Here is a 17534-nt window from a genome sequence, read left to right on the forward strand (position 1 = left end):
TAAGAAGCAGAAAGAAAGTCATCCTAAATGAAGCCTTAGCCACACTAAAATGCCTAAAATTATGGAACTATGAGATATTGTGTATGTTTATTAATCTCCATCTAACCATCTATTTTGAAAAGAGTTCCTTCTCGACAACATCATAATAAAGTCGAATCATATAAAAAGCCATCACAATATGACAATTAGTATACGGGTTGTAAGCTAATCTCAATTACAATTTTTTTCTAATGATTAGAAGGAATAGTTAATCATACAAAAACTTACACCCAAGAAAAATCTCAAATCACTAATATGAAGTTCACATTTGGTTAATAATTTTGAGTCGCATTATTATTAATTGCTAAATTTGACTTCTAAATATGCAAATTGGAATACTAGAAATATTTATGAGTTGTATAAACATTTAGAGCACAGAGAATCTTCTATCCAAAATAATTTACCAATCAAAACTTAAAAAAAGAATAACCTCCAATAAGCTTATAGAGTCATCATGGGCCTTGCTAGCACCAACCAACATAGATTGCTTGAACCTAGCTGGGTCTAAACTGATTAGGCAGACCAATGCATCCATTGTTCAATAAAAATTTGATCATGAAACAATGCGATGTTAGGCTTAGGCTTTGTTTTTGTTTGGGAGGGCATTCTTGCTATTCTTTTAAAGAAGTTTTTTATACATAAAAATTTTTGTACTAAAAAATTATTTTAAGAAATAGTAAGAAAATTGTCTCAAACGAAACCTTAATCATCCATTATGAATAACCACATAATATTTCATAGATGGACAAAAACAATGTGATCTCAATCAGCAGTAGAAAAGGATACGCAAATTCACAAGTTAAGTTATCTTTCATCTCACAGCACATCTGACAATAATACACTATAATACACTTTACACCAAATTAACAAAAGCTGCCTCCTAATCACAAACGGTCTCAAACAACTGGAAAAAGAAAAAGAACAGAACAAAACAAAAACAAAAACAAAAACCCTCCACAAAAAAAAAAAAAAAAAAAAAAAAAAAAAAAAAAAAAAAAAAAAAAAAAAAACACTAGAAACAGGGAAAAGGCTAAAAATATTCCAAAACCCCCATCTTTTCTACTTGTTTCTCTTCTCTAAGCATGCAGAATATGAAACCTGGATTAGCTTGCGTGGCTTATGTACATAAAAGAATAATTCAAGTAAAAATAAAGCTCTACTCTCTATACTTGATGCATTCCTCAAACTTATGTGTTTCCAATTCTTGCAAAAATCACTGCATTGCTCCCTCACTGTCTCATGGGCTGCGAATGTGATACAAATTCACCACATCTGAACTGCCAAAGTTGGCAAATTCAGATCTTTGTAGGTGATTTTGGTTTGACTGTAATCTGTTGGAACTCTCTTTCATATAACTGAATGAGTCCTTGTTCGAATGGCAATGACGCACATTGACCCGGTGGTATTTGCTCTTTGTTGAATAGGTGCCTGTCACTTTAACTAGCAGCACCACCTCTTTATCCCTGGTGTCCTCACACCAACAATTATGTGGAAATCCATCAACAAATTCCTCCTGGGTATAGAAATCCTCATGATGAACTGTGACTTCCATAATCTGCCCAGGCTTGATTATTCCGGCAGCAGGTTCAACCTGATATTAAAAACGTAAGGGGAAAAAGAATAAAAAGAGATTCATGCTTTGATCCAATAACTAATATAGAAAATTCATGTTGCATTGGAGCATTAGAACTCAGAATATCTAGCCAGTTTTTGCATGGCTTCAGATTTTTGAAGTGTGTTGAGTTTATCTTCATCTTCACAAGTAACGGATCCAAAACTGAGGAAATTGTAACAGATTCCTACTATGCCAAACGTGATTCATTCACCAGAATACTGACGCATGAAATGCGCAACATAAAACAATACTTGGTCGAAAGGAAGGAGTAAACAAGTTTAAGCTCCTTGGATAATCCTAACGCCCTTGTGGAAATCTTTTAGGGTAGTGTCAAAAGGCACACTAAATTGAGATTTACCGATTGTGTTGGATCGTTTTGGGACAAACGAACGGATAGTCTTCACTTTAACGATTAAAAGTTATCTGAGTTCTATATACAAGAGTTGGATATTCTGAAGACCACCACTTCTGATAAGCCATTTCATATGGAAAACCTATGATGTCTTGCCCTTGCTGGTGCTTATTACTAAGCTAATTATTTAACCATTGTGTTCCCCGCATAGCATAAGAAAATAAAGTGAAATTTGAAATAGATACGAAAAGTGATTTCATTATTTCAATGGAAAAAAATTACATGAGATATAAAGTGGGTATTCATTCACCCGAAACTACAGCAACTTACTAATTGATAACATTTAGGGACAATCTCCTAAACATGACTCACTCACCCATTACATTGGAGAACTACTCACACAAATAAGAAAATTTTCTTATTATTTTATCCTTAAACTCTCTATAAAACCACTCCACATGCATGCCTTTTAATCTTCAAAAATAAACTCTTAGTCAATTAAATGGAGTAGTTAATAGTTGAGAAATGATTATTGGGTGGTAGGGGATGGTTGAGAAGAGCAAATTAATTTCCAATGAATACTCCGTCATCATGTCACTTGTTTTCACCCAAAATTTGAATCAATATCTCAATCAGATTCATATTTGACAAATCGGATAACAGAATTATTTTTCTTCCATTTATATGACAAATCGGCTAACAAAATCAACAAATGCCGAGTTTTGGTTCTAGCCGGCCACAACAACTCCAACCCTTCCATCCCTACACAAACACTTGGACCGAATCTAGTGAAATTGACTTCCCTAAAATCCTACAGTTTATTTGCTTCCTGAGGTTAGTGAAAAATTCTTAGAAGGATGTTTGACGATATTCAAGACTATCAAAAGAACTCACTTTGGCACTATCATGAACGTTAACTCAGTTGGCATCAGATGATAAAAACAAGAGTGCATGAATTTAAGAAATAAAATAAATAAAAGCAGTAAAGCTGCCAGCACTGCAGTAAAAAACATGCCACACAAGAACATACCTGTAGCCAATTAGGAAAGCCAAAGGAACCTTTAGCACAAAGTTCAGAGGGACTTCCATCATCATTCATTGTAAATTGACCTTCACAGATGATTTCATAACTAGCATCGTGCTTGTCACATTTGTTAGTTATTCGAAGAATGGAAGTATCCTGATTTTGTAGTATGATATTGTTTGTGCTGACAATTGTTTCTGGAACAATGCTATATTCCTCAACCAAAGACCTTATCTTCTCATGCGATGCAAGTAATTTTCCAAATTCTTGCCTCCATACTATCCGGTCTATATGTGCAATTTCAAGACTAAATATGCATCGAACAGGTTTGTGGTCACTGTCTGTTACATCCATACATGATTCGTAGCTGGGAAGGTCAATTTTACCGATCAGTAAGCTATATCAAGGGAGTTTTACACTAAAAAAGATTACATCAGGCTTACAGTGAAATTGAAGAGACAACAGGGCATTCCAACGAGCATTCAGCCACTGAGATAGAACGACTATCACGATATAAAATTCTGTCACACCATGCAGGAATGCGCTTCTTCTCACTAGCATCATATGCTGCAAAGCAACATGCATAACGATTTGTTCATGCAACAAATAGAATGAAGGGTAGAGTAACCCACTATCCGTAAGTGATTTTTCCATTTAAGCTATATAGAGCATACAAATTTAAGCCGCACATCGGATGTTGTATTGAGTTTCTACTTACCCGAGAGACCAGGTTGGTGCCTTTCAAATTTGTACGTAGGAGGAAATTTGATTTGAGCCTCCCGCATTCCTTGAAAAATTTTGCCTGCTTTCATTTCTGCTCGAAGTTGATCTTTTTCCCTTAGCCAATCAAAACATCTTTGAGAAATCATGTCTCTAGCTTCATCATAAGATACGCCAAATAGCCTATAATTGAAATCACCCAGAAATATCACCATATCTGCTTCCGATAAATCAGGTTTCTCGTCATATTGAGAGCCTACTGACTGAGACGAAAAAAATATATGAAAGTATACTATCTTAGCAATTGACTGGGAAAGGAATCATGAGAAAACAGACTTGCTAAAGATCCAAGGTAATAACATACATTCCCTCCACGATGTACTTGTACTGGGGTAGCGCCAGCTGCAGCAAAGCAAGTATATGTGTGAATGCAGATCTTTAATACATGTGAATTTACTCGGGTAAAGAGCATAACATGAAAAAATCATTGCTTGTACTAAAATGCTTAAGAAAGCAAACCTGGTCCAGAATTTTGTTCAACAGAAGGCCGGGTGAAGGACATATTTCGATAAACATGAATGAAGTCAGAATTCCTCTTGCTGACTGCTTCCAAATGAGCAGCAAAATGACAGCTGACAAAGCATAGATCCCTGTCAAAGACCCGCATTCTCAAACCAACAGCCCCCTGCAAACATAGTTATATTGATTAACGCAAGTACAGAAGAAATAAGGAATCCAGAGATAGGAAAGTGGAGAGCTAAGAAAATAACGAAACATGTAACTTGTGAAAACAGTTAACCAATTCCAATTTGTAGAGCAATGCTGATTAACTACTTATAAAAGAGCTTACATGATTTCCCATATGATAGTTAATGCAACCTAAGATGGGGAGAAGAAGAGGAACTACACGTTTTCAAGTGTTCTTACTCTCTTGAAATCCTAGCTATGCCATTGAATAAAATCTATAAAATTTAAAAGTTTTCTTGTTCTCTCAAAATTCAAGTCATTGCATTGGCTAAAATCAATAAATTTCAGACTGAATTTCAGCGAACTCTGGTATAATTATATGGTTTTCCAGCTCTTATTTATACCTATGAGTTGACTAGCTAGAATCATTTACCACCACCATCATCATCATCATCATCATCATCATCATTAGTCTTATACCAAGTACACGGTAGCTGCAGAATTTGTTTTTGGTGAGAAAATTCATGCTTCTATCCTTCTCAGTTTCTCCCCCATTTTTAATTCATTTTATCATAGTTGGCCCAACACTGTTTATTTTTTATAAATCTGACCTAAGCCTTTAAATTAATTAATTTTTATGAACCACCCTTTTATTACATTGAGTGGCATTTCTCATACATACTGGTTTCAGAAAGCATGTCTTCTAGCATGTAGTTTCTGGCCCTCTGTCCTTGTAATGCATTCTTTTCACAGCAAAAATAATATTAATAAGCATAACAACATGATATTTATAAGTATAATTACTAAACACTGGTATCATTGACAGATAAAGAAATGAAAGTAATTTAGCTTGTAAGGATACCTTGTTTCCAATCGTTCTCCCAAAACCACATGCTACAGCTGCAGCATCAACATCACCCACATTTGGTCTAAGGCTTTTCCTAACCCTGAAAGAGCAGGAAAGTCACAGCAAGAAATTAGAAGGATAAAAAAGAATTAAACATTTAGAAAAATTGGATAACCCTCCACTCACAAAAGAGTATCATGGAAGTAGAGAATAATAAATTTAGAGAGAACTAAATACCATGCAGCAATGAGCAACCCAGCAAGCTGCCTTGAGCCAACACGTTCAAAAGATGTTCCTTCATCTAAGGTCTTACCAATAGTATCCAACCACCACTGCCCATTATTACTCCCCTCAAGACCAACCTATAACCAGTAAAAGGACGTTAAGTGCAATAAAACAACTAAATTTACGCATACTTCCTCAGCAACTAAGCATTTCATGGTTAAACAAAACTACATGGGTAATCTTATTATTAGCAAGCTCTTCTGGAAAGACTCTAAAAAAGAAGGTTCGGGTTGAAAGTTCAAATGATAAAATAATGATTTTCTTAAACGTAGAATTTCAAGTTACAATTGACTGCAAATTAGCAGGAACCCATGAATTTTATAACTAACAAGTCATAGTTTTGTACAAAGATCATAGGAATCTACATGCTTTTAATAAATCTACGAAACTGCCCATTTCCTATCACAAAAGATAAGTACTGCAGCTCATTGGTCATTAATCATAATTAAACCAAGCACGCTTTGAGTGTTCTGAATAGACTAAATAATACATAATGTTGACACACTGAAATGAGAAAAATGAGGAAATTAAATACGCTGAGGTCATCACTTGAGGTTACAGTCTTCAATGTCATCTGGTTCCTAGTAAGAATGAACTTCACAGTCACGCAATAAGAAGCCATATTATATTTCACATGTAGGGAAACAGACTTGTAAGAATTTATCCAAGAAACACTACATTTTTCCTGCAAAAACAATTATCTCAAAATAACTAATTATTAGTTAATTCTGGATGGAGTTGCAGAGGCAATTCTATAACATAGTTTGCGATAACTACAGTTTTCAGGAAGAAAAATAAGCATCTAAAACTAAAATAACCAAAGTTTATAAGAGGGTTTCCATTAATAGAAAATAAAGTTCTAGTTGGAGTATGAAAAACATAAATGGCAGGCATAGCTTCATTACTTGTGTACAAGTAAATCCAGATGCTGTACTTATTCCATAAGATTATGACAAGCAGAAATTTTCCCAACTTCAAAACAATGAAAAATTTAAAAACAAGCATATCAATATAGATAAGACGAAGAAACAACTAAATTTATTCTATACCTAATAAAATAGACTTCAAATAAATAGAAAAGTGTTTTGAAAATCCCATAAGGATGAAAAGGTGTGCTAAATATGCCTCGAAGTATCAAAATGTCCTTATCCATTAAAAGAAAACATGGAGCACATGTCTGATCAACAATCAAGATGGTCATGCTATAAATTGAGGAAGGCCCTTGCTCATGTCATTTGAGGTCGATAATGAGAAACATTTGCGGAACAGAAAGCAAAAGAATATTTATAGAGAAACAATAAGCAAACCCAATGTTACAAATAAATTCTGGTTTACTAATAGACTATGGCAAGCTAACATCTGAAAACTTAATAATCAACTAAACTTGCAATCAAATATATGTGATCAACATCAAGATAATGAGTACTTATGTATATCATAAAAAATAAAATAAAAATTAAACTAATTTTCTCATACAAGAAAGTAGGAATGAAATCAAGCACCCAAAATACCCATCAGTCCTTTTCAGGATTATAAATAATATACGTAAAATCTTAAAGAGTTGTTTCAAAATAGAAGCTTGACATTTCTGATGTATTAGAACAAGATTAGCTCCAGACCTACTGGTGAAAGGTAACATGTTAGAGTCAAATCTAATCTACTTTAAGATTGCTACCATGCTTCATAATCTGGATACCTGAATATTCACGAAATAATGATAAAATATTTAAACCACAACAAAGTCAAATAACCACCAGAGACTGCTATTATTAACAAAAGAAAAAAAAAAAATCTTCAACACCTCAACTCTTCTTCCATCCATCGGTACTCGGATCAAGGCTTTATCAACAAAAATGAGCAACTTTGACGTGAATCTTTGACGTGCAAACAGCAAAATTCAGCAAACAGAGAGGAATAAACGGCCGAAATCATGAGGAAAGCTGATATTTCAATCAAGGATACTGCTCTAATACAAATTTGACACGCGTCGGAAACAAAAACAACTAACAAAAAATATGAAAACTACAGTAAAACCAAAGCGGTGGCTGATTTTGTATTAATACATCAAGAAGAAACAACAAGATATAGGTGATCTGCAATTCGAGAGGTAGATTGGTGTAGGCTCCGAAAAATTTCATTTTAATGGTGTTGTTCCGGCCTCTCCGTGCCATCCGTCTATTATTCTTTTGAGCATATATGATGAAGATGGCGACAGAGAGTTTTAACGATATTAGGTTTCGGGGGAATTTTCAGAAGGCAGATTGGGTTTTAGATAAGACACTACCCAGAGATTTTGCCCTCATTTTGTGAGGACTTTTTGATATGAGTTCTGATTTCCTATAGGTGCAAGCCCCTATAGTTAATTACCCCTCCCGATAACATGAGAGAACTTTCGATTAAGGCTAGTCGTTAAGGAGGTTATATGGATCATAAATCCAGTGTATAATAACAACAATTTTATGGTTTAAATATGATCTAATGATTTGGATTTTGAAGTATGGAATTTAGAGTTTATCATCATAAACTTAAAACTTGTGGTGGGGGGAATGAAGACGAGCTCGATCAAGATCTCATGGTTCCATCGTCCCGGGCTATCATGTTCCCTGGTCTACTTAGTCAGAGGAAGTAGTCGACCCAACCTGACAAAAGGCACCTTGTCGGCAACCATGGGTTGCTTTGTCCAAGAATACCTTGTAGACCTGGGTTGATATTTATCTAAGGGGCTATATCTGAATCCACCTTAGCTGACATTGGGCTTTATGACTATTGAATATAACCTATGATTCAAAACTCAAGGGTTTGACGTCGTTAGGGAACATACGGGCTTTGGCCTGATCGTAATATAATGGTGCCGTTTTGCGGCAAAACCACCCGATCAGAGGGCACGTGCCACGTCCCTATTGGCAAGAGACTATTTGAGGATGAATCGAAGTAATACACCCAATATGCATTAGCTCTTTGTGAGCTTAGGTTAATTCCAAATTTATCACCCCCGACAAACGGTTGCGGGAGGTGGATGATTTTTAGTTTCAGTTTTAAGAAGATATATTTCATTTCAGAGATTTAAACTTTTATTGGATTTGAAATTTGACCGCTCCGATTGAGATTTTCGATCAACACGGCCATCATCGGTGTGGCATTAAGGTCATTTGTTTTTGTAGGATTTTGGTAGGTATTTATACTTCAAGTCATGTCAACTCCAATCCTTTTAAGGAGGATGATAAAACTTGAATATTTGACCCGCGCAACATTCTCGAATCGTTGGATTTGGGGCTTAAATGTGACTATTGGAGCACATACGGGTTATAGCATTTGAACCTGCGCAGCATTCTCGGACTTTGGTGTTTGTAATTTTAATGCATTGACCTGAGCACATGCAGGGATTTACTTAGTTCAAGGGATCATATTTAATATATAAGGGGCATTTTAAAATATTTAAATATAATCCATTTGCGAGAGTGATTTTATTTAAAAAAATGTCCAAATTTTCATTTAAGGGCCTACAAACGCCTTCAGTCCACTTACACATATGTTGCGGATCTGGTGGCGTAGTGTTATTTGTTAATTCTTACAGATGAATTGTAATCCTTTCACATTTATCCCCATACAGCACATTGAACATATAATGGGCCTCCTTCAATGGCTTGTAGGCTTTTACAATTGTTGTAGTCATTTAATATCTTGTTCGTACACAATATTTTGTGTGTATGGCATATTTCCTTTATACGACGTGTCGTGTGCATTGCAACTTGTTACATTTATTGCATGTCAAATTCAGTCTCTATTTTATCATCATATAATATTTATATAAAAAATTATAATGTAGATTTGTGAACTTCAATCGACTATAATCTTTCCAAAGTGTTATTAAACATCTCAACCATGTTGAGAACAATACGATGAAAGATTTATTCTTCTCATTAACCATCACTTCCTTCACCTTAAACGTCATAAATATGTTAGATCTATGAAGTGGATTTTGTTTAAGTTGGTTAGTTAAATTAATTAAGAGACTTAGTGTTGAATTAAATCCTCTTAGTTAATTTAGGATTTTGATTCAATTAATTAATATTATAATTATTTTCAAATTGAATGATCATTTGAGCATTTTGCAATCATTCCAAAAATTTGGCTAAGTCCCGAAATTTTGAGGAAATTTCGGCAGCCTTCCGGTGTTCCCTCCCCGATGCCGGGAGGTAAGGGAGTGCTCGACTCGGCCGGATCAAATCGACGGCGAGGAGATTTGGGAGAGCGAATCAATCCCATAAAAAAGTCTTCAAGACTTCTAATGTGCACGACCTGCTAATTTAAGCAATTTCATTTAATTTTAAAAATATTTTTAGTCCCCTCAAAAATCCGGCAGCCTTTCGACGCCCCCTCCCGTCGCGGGGAGGTTGGGGAGAGCACTTGCCCTTTGGCTCGAATCGGCCGGAGTGAATCAACGGTGAGGAGATTGGAAGAGTAGAGTCTGCGCTCCCTCGGTCGGATAACCTCGACAACCGAGGGCTTCAGGGGACCGGATCAACCCTGGGACTTCCTTCAAATTTCTCCCACCTATTTACAAATTATTTCTCTCCATCTTTCTCTCTTTGTTTAATAATATTATTTTAATATCTAAATATTAAAATAATATGCATATGAAAATATGATATTTATAATATAATATAATATAAATATTATTATAATATGTTATAATTATATATATATAGGGGTTGGAGTCGGAGCAAGAGGTAAGTCGCAAACCCTTTCTCCTGTTTTGAACTTCTCTGTGAGCGTGAAAACCGAATGAGAGGAGGGTTTCATTTTTGTCTCGTGAGAGGGGACGGTTGTGCGATTGTGGGCGGTTTCAATCGTGGGGGAAGTTAGGTCTCCGACAGTAGTTATGGGTCAACAATTGGCTCTCCCAAACAACCTAGATGCCACTAGGAAGCCTCCAAGAAAAACTACAATAGAAAATCCAACAAAAACATATACACGCTAGACAACTCTCACTTAAATAGCTATAATACATAAGAAACGTATTTGGAAGCTTTCTAATAAAAATCCTCCTAATTAAATCCTTCCTAACATATAGTAAACCTAATTAGGAAGCTTTCCTAAATAATTAAAACCTTCTTAATATATAATAAACCCAATTAGGAAGCTTTCCTAAATAATCTAAGAACAATTAGGAAACTTTCCTTACACATCTCCCTCTCCTATTTGAATTCAAACCACATATTAATTCCTCTCTTAATCTTTTTCCTTACATACAGAATTATAGGTTCAATGGGCCCCATAGGGGGGAGGCGAAACCCCATTGTTGCTTCCGCCCGATTCTGCTGGTCCTACTCTTGTTGGACCGACTGGCGGAGCCGGTCCTCTCCCTTATCAATTTACTGCAAAATTCTGCCCACCATTGACATAAAATGGGATCCAAAAGCCCCTACCCCACCACTGACCCTTGACATACAATGGGATCCAAAAGCCCCTACCTGCCATTCTTGATTCTTCCTGCTGACTGTTGTATTAATTTTGCATGAACGGATTGACTCCCGAAAAGTCCTTCCATAAAACTGTTTCGCCAATTATCTACAAATATCCTGTTTTTTTTTGCTAGTAGCTTCGTTGTTTCAAAATTTCTGCTGTCTGCACTTGCCAAAAGGGAAGAACTCAATTTTTTTTGCGTTCATTTTATTAGTTAGCTGATGTTCATGAGGCAACTACACACCAAGATTCCTGTTCTCTAAGTGACGCTCTATTTCCTGAATTCTGCATTGCCTGCTTGCTGTACCTGCAGCAATCAGGCAGATCGCCAGCTTCCTACAAATCATTTCCAGCCACCTAATCCAGCCACCGGAAAACATCCTGCTGCAATCGTGTCCAGCTAGTAGGCAAATCTACTCCCAATTTACAAAATTCAAATCCAAAACTTCTATCCACAAAAGACTCACCACCCTTTAACCCATCCAACTGCCACTTCAACCTTTCCTCTTCAAATTTACTTATTTAACTGTCTTAAACCAACATTCAACCCCCTAACCTGCACCACAGCACATCTCAACTCACTCAAAATGTAAACTCAACCCAAACCAAGTAAACACAAGTTAAAACAAATCCAGCATTGCCAAGCCCCCGGAACTCATTCAATATGATAAACTTTACCCGAGCCTGCAAAAACAGATTCATCTTTTGTATGTGGCCAAACAGCATCCATCCCCCTTTTGCAGCTCTTGACAGTTTAGATAGATTGTCGCCTGCACCAGGTTCTTTTCTCCTAGGTAAACTTCCTTCTTCCAAACTGCAATACTCTTCTCTGATTTCCTACAATATTCTGCCATCCGTCCAGCCCTGCATCCAATTGATGCCCCTTTCCAACATTCTTATGATGTGAAACGTACAAGCATGGATGATTAAATTAAGAAAGTTTGCACGCTTAAATTTTAGAGCACAATAATTATAAACTTTCTCTTGATGATAAACGACAAAATAAAAATGATAAGGTGATAAAATAGCTTAGGTCTAAACACATGCGAGAGGTTGAGATCATTAAATAGTCATATAAGTCTTACTTTGCATACATGAGTGGTTTCAACGAGAAATTCCAATGCTAACAATAAGATTAGTATTATAAAGGGCCTCTCTCACAACTCATTCAAATACTAGGTTTAGCGGAGGCGATAAAACATGTGCTTTGTGAATCAAATTATAACCACGAGTAGAGTTAACTTAGAAGATAGAGAGTGAGTGAAGAGTTTACCAAAAAAAAAGGAGTTATGAAGCTATGACGATGGCTGGAATGAAGGGGCAGCAGCCTTCAAACTTCTGGAACTACTCAACAACAAGGGAAGCCCCTCTTCGGGCGGCTGGACGACAGTAGATCTCCTCAGGACAGCAGCTAGGACTGGTTCTGGACGGTTGGACAGCACCATAGTTTGCTGTGGTCAACAGGATAGCAACCTATTGAGCTCAGGGAAACTTCTAGACAGGAAGAAGGGCTGTCCCCGAGATCTGGACAGCAATTATCGCTCCCGGGATGGCTGGACGTCGGTGGGCTGCTGCAGGAATTTCCAAACAGCAAATTGAGATGTTGGGCAGCAGTTTTCCGTGAGTTTTGGAAGGGATTTGGGAAGGAAAAATCAGCCAACAGCTGTGGGGAATTTCGGCCAGCAAGGAGGGGAAGCGTTTGAATTAATTCCTTACTTAGGAGTAGTGGATTTGGAAGGAATTAAAGGGTTGGGGAAGATTAATCAAAAACTGACATTTAATTTCAGTTTTGATTAAATTGGGAGGGAAAAGACTTGAATTTTGAATGGAGCTCATTTAAATTTGAATTTTCGAAATTTGAAGAACAAGGTGGGTGATGACGTAGAGGTAAGTTATGAGAACTCCAACTTAATTTAATTTGAAATTGGAATTTATCAAATAAACTTTCCTAAATTGGATTTCCAAATTAGGAAAGAATTCAAAATTCGAAATTCAAATTTCAAATTTGGAGCATGCGGGAGGGAGAAGTGGACGGTTGGGGAGGTTGCCGGCAAAGTGGCCGGCCGGAGCCGTGAGGGTGGCCGGTGGGTGGACTCCAAGGGGGCGGCGGCAATGGAGCTAGGGGAATATTTTGTGGATGAAGAGCGGAGAAAAGAGAAGAACAAGAATATACGAGAAAGATAGAGATAACTAACGAACTCACAAAGAGATCGTAAGAACCGCGAACCTCGGACTCTTCCAAAGATTGGCGGGTATTGCGAATTACCCTCATCGGGCTTCTCCTCTCATGACACTAAGAGATCACGTGAACTCACTAAGAGATCAACAAAAACATGAAACTTTTCATTATCCATCATCATCCCTCAATACAGTAAAGTTAGCCTATAAATAGGCCTCATGAAAAGAAAAATAACAAAGACTAAAATGTCCTTCGGGCTACAACACTACATGACCACCCATAAGGGTATAAATGGAAAAACAACAATATAAAATAAACTAGTACAAAAACATATAAATAAATAACTAAAAAAAATCGTAGCCGTTGATCTCCGATGTCCTCATCATCTTACTAGTAAAAATTCTATTAGCAGGAACGAAATGGAGGTTTCATAAAACGATGTAAGCTTTTATTTTATGTTTGCATTCCTCTACGCTAGATGCCAGCTAGAGTTTGAACAATGGTGTTTGGAAACATTAAAACAAGAAAAAGCAGCATATGTTTTTTTTATTTTTATTTTAAAAAAAAAAAAAAGAAAAAGCAGCATATGTTGCGTAAAGATGTAGCATAAATAACTTACAGTCTCTTTTGCAGCAGCCATTGCAAGAAAGCCGGCACCCATTTCAACTTCTTGAAGGCCAACAACAACTAATCCAACTTCAGTTGCTGCACTGCCAAGCCATGAAATGAGAGAATCGTGAGATGCTCTTTCTTGTCCAACATTCCAAGTACCAGCTAAGATTTTAATTTTTTCTGTTTTTGTGTAGGTGAGTTCTTTACTGGACAGCTCCATTCGTAAGATGTCATCAATTGGTCCTGGTGATGTTAGGCTCCACCCACGAATCCCCCCATGGTTTGCCAAAGTAAAAATATAAGAAGAGCCAATATCCATATCTATAAGAGGACCACTATGAGCAACCCAACCACCGAGCAAATATCCTTCAAGATCCAAAACATGAATGTTGCCATCCACATATCCCACCCACAGCTGAGTCCCAAAGGCACAAATGCTCGTTATTGCAGAAGAATGATGCTGAAATTCAAATTGTCTATTCCCATTTCCATCCCATTGAAAAAGTGAACCATTAGTGCATCCAGTCCAAATCATTCCATCCATTGTTATGGCTAGTGCTTCTGTTCTTCGACTATCTTCTGTGAATGTTCCCTTCTGTGCAACTCTCCGAACAGCATCAGCTGCACCCATCAAGGCATTTCTTGAGCGTTGGAAAAAACTCATGGATCCTGATTTTTCCTTCTTTGTTAACTTGGCTTTTGTCTCATCCTCCACATGCATCTCCTGAGATGCTATATCAATCCGATTCTCAACCTGACCATCTATGTTAAAGACTTTCAAAAGCTCCTTTTTGCGAGAATCCCTGCAAAATTGCAGGAGATCTAGTTCACATGAGTTTTAAAAAAAATAAAAATAAAAAAAAACTAAGAAGAAAGCCAGGTCACTGGTATAATGACAGTCTTTGTTTTGAATTGAAAGAAAAAAGAAAAAAAAAAAAAAAAAAACTTATTAAAAAAAGAGGGATTCGAAGGATTACCACAGTGCAAAGGTTGTGCTACCAGCACTCCACACTTTAGATCTAGAATTGTCAGATAACAGAAATCGTATATCTACAAATGGCAGGGAGCACACCCCATTTACAGTGACCTGGCTCCTAAGATCAATATATGACCTCTCGACTAGTAAAGTAGCCATGTGTCTTTCTTCTACAGTCAGAGAAAGCGACTTCTCAATGGATTCCCATGGCCAGACTTTCAAAACCCCGCCCTCAGAACCTGTCCATAAATCACCTGGCGTACACAAATGATGAAAAAAGAAAAAGATTATAAGTTAAAATAACAGATTCCGGCAAATCAAAATAAGCTCAGAAAAATATGAAGATGATCATAAATGCTTATGCTAAACAAATATATTGATATTGATTGATATCAGTAACGAGTGGATAAAATAGCATATTTGGAAGATCAGCAGACACAGCGTAAGGAAAAATAAGCAGAACAAAGGTATGAAAAATGATATTTCTATTTTGTCAAAGATATTAGCAGTACTGAAAAAATATGGCTAAACATATCCTAAAAATAAATAAAAGCATGCAGATGCTAGCAGTTACTAAGTTGGATTTATTTTGAATGTATATTTATATTAAAGCTAAGGACTAAGTAAAATGGCGTCAATTAAAAACAAAATCATGTTTTCATCATAATAGTAAATAGTTAGAATAGATTAGTAGGAAAAGAATAATAACTTATACACCATCCTCAAATAGTTGGTCTAAGGCTGGTTGTCAGGTTAAAAGCTTCCTAAACAGAAGTTTTCTTAGTGATTTTTCTGGCACTTTACTCCCTCCTACAAAGAGCCTCCAAGCCAACCACATGGCATTGAAAGGCTTCAAGTCACTCTAACGCAGATAATGGGGATTTGAATGTCACATAATGGGGCTTGGTGGTAATTAGCAGGAAAATGAGGGTGAGCCAAATACTAATCGTATTCATAAGCAAATCAAACAGGCCATGTAATTTTCACCTTAAAGCTCATCCTCAGTTCATGATACACTAATAATCAAATCAGAGCAAGATCTCAGAGAATGTGTAAAACTATTTAGTTCTTTCTTTCAGTTCTCAAACTCACAAAATACCAATCATAGATCCAGCTCTATGTAGAATATAACCAATTTGTAACTGAAACCATCCATTTCACTTTTAGAGATGGAACGATCAAGGACCCATATCTCAGGATAAGTATAATTTGACGATCAAACTGTAACATACTAATTTAGTCATACGCTGATGCAGCATTTGCATTAAGCACGAAAAGTCCAGAAAGATGAAGGGGAAGATAAAGATGAAACCTTCAAACGTGGATTACCATATGAAGTGATGATCATGGATAGCACAGGAGTGCGATGGGCCTGCCATGAGAGACCTTCTCTGAACAGAGAACCAGGCTCACCAATCCCAGCACCAATGGTTTTCGATCCAATTTCCACATCCTCCTCCTTCCAAGAACTCTCCGACTCCGGCTTTGGGATTTTCCATGATCTTATCCTTCCGTCCTTGTGCCCGCTCCACACGAACCCACTCGCCTCATCTGCCACCAAGCAAAGTACTGGTGAAGTGCAGTCCGACTCATAAAAAGGGGCGCTGTCCTCATCCCCTCGCTTTGCCATCCTCCCGTTCCAACTCTCGAAAAACTCGGAAAATTTCCAGAAACGCAATCCTGACTCCTGACCAGCCCAAAGCTGCGAGCTAGTGCAGACAATAGTGCGCAGAAAGGACCCTGCCTGGGTATCGCGAGGCGGGTGCGGCCGGAGCTCCAGCGCTGGCGGCCGGTCGGCGCGCATCGCGGCGCAGATCGGCACGCGAAAAATCCCAGTGCCACCACCGACGCCCATGAACTCCGGCAGGGTCCCCGGTGCGCCACCGAACTCCGACATGGCGCGCTCGAGGGTTACTGTGCCGTCGCTCTCGGAAATGGAACTAACGTCGCTGTCGCGCCGTGGATCGAAGGGAAAGGAGATAACACTGTCAAGAGATCCACCAATTGCATAGTTGGAGTACGGGAATCGAATATCCTCCACGGAATTGGAGTAATTGTGATGTGACAGCGGCGACGGGGTGGAGCAATATTGAGGGCAGGACAAAGATCGGGCAACGTTGCTACCTTCGTTGAAAGCGTAGGTACCGCCGGAAGCAAGATTTTCACAGAAGGTATCGGATACTTGGTCTTCCCCGTACTCCCGAATGCTTCTTCCCTTCGAGGTGGCGTCCACTGGGACGGCGTGGCGATCCGGAGACTGGCTACAGAACTGCACATTTCGCCGGCGTCGGGAAACGCCTAAGCCTTCGGATACGTAGATATCTCGATAACCGGTTTCGCCGTCGTCTTCTTCCTTTCTGTCATCCATTCTCGAGCTCCCACGCTCCTCGCACCGACCGTTCTCCGCTTTGCTTTTGGCCCGTATTGTCAACAGAAATTATGGACCGAAAGAAGTTTGGTCTGGGTCGGTATCTACCGGAAGCCAGGTGTCAACTGCAAGGCAAATCCTTCAGGACACTAATTCACACGCTTCACATCATCTAAATACATCGGATCCTAATGTATTTAGATGACATGATGCGTCTGAATTAGATGTCCGAATGTCCGATCACCGAACTTAATAATTCACAACTGCAAGGTGCTTGAATAATGCTGCCTCTATCATGAGTGCACTTTAGATTATTAAGGGAGAATTGAATTCTTGCCCTTCTCATGATGAATAAGAGATATAG

General features: G+C 37.7%; 1 protein-coding gene across 1 annotated transcript; it reads right to left on the reverse strand.

Moving 5' to 3' along the window:
• Positions 1-1052: 1052 nt before the first annotated feature.
• On the reverse strand, positions 1053-17243 carry LOC110103970 (type II inositol polyphosphate 5-phosphatase 15-like). Its single transcript, XM_020832878.2, has 11 exons — positions 16132-17243; positions 14804-15056; positions 13834-14629; positions 5522-5646; positions 5300-5384; positions 4270-4435; positions 4115-4152; positions 3749-4013; positions 3474-3597; positions 3037-3397; positions 1053-1630 (listed from the first exon to the last, which is right to left on the reverse strand). The coding sequence occupies exons 1-11, from the start codon at positions 17168-17170 to the stop codon at positions 1277-1279; spliced, it is 3606 nt and encodes a 1201-aa protein (XP_020688537.1). The 5' UTR covers positions 17171-17243; the 3' UTR covers positions 1053-1276.
• Positions 17244-17534: the final 291 nt, after the last annotated feature.

The sequence above is a fragment of the Dendrobium catenatum genome, unplaced genomic scaffold (assembly GCF_001605985.2).
Source record: "Dendrobium catenatum unplaced genomic scaffold, ASM160598v2 fragScaff_scaffold_142, whole genome shotgun sequence".
NCBI classification, from domain to species: domain Eukaryota; kingdom Viridiplantae; phylum Streptophyta; class Magnoliopsida; order Asparagales; family Orchidaceae; genus Dendrobium; species Dendrobium catenatum.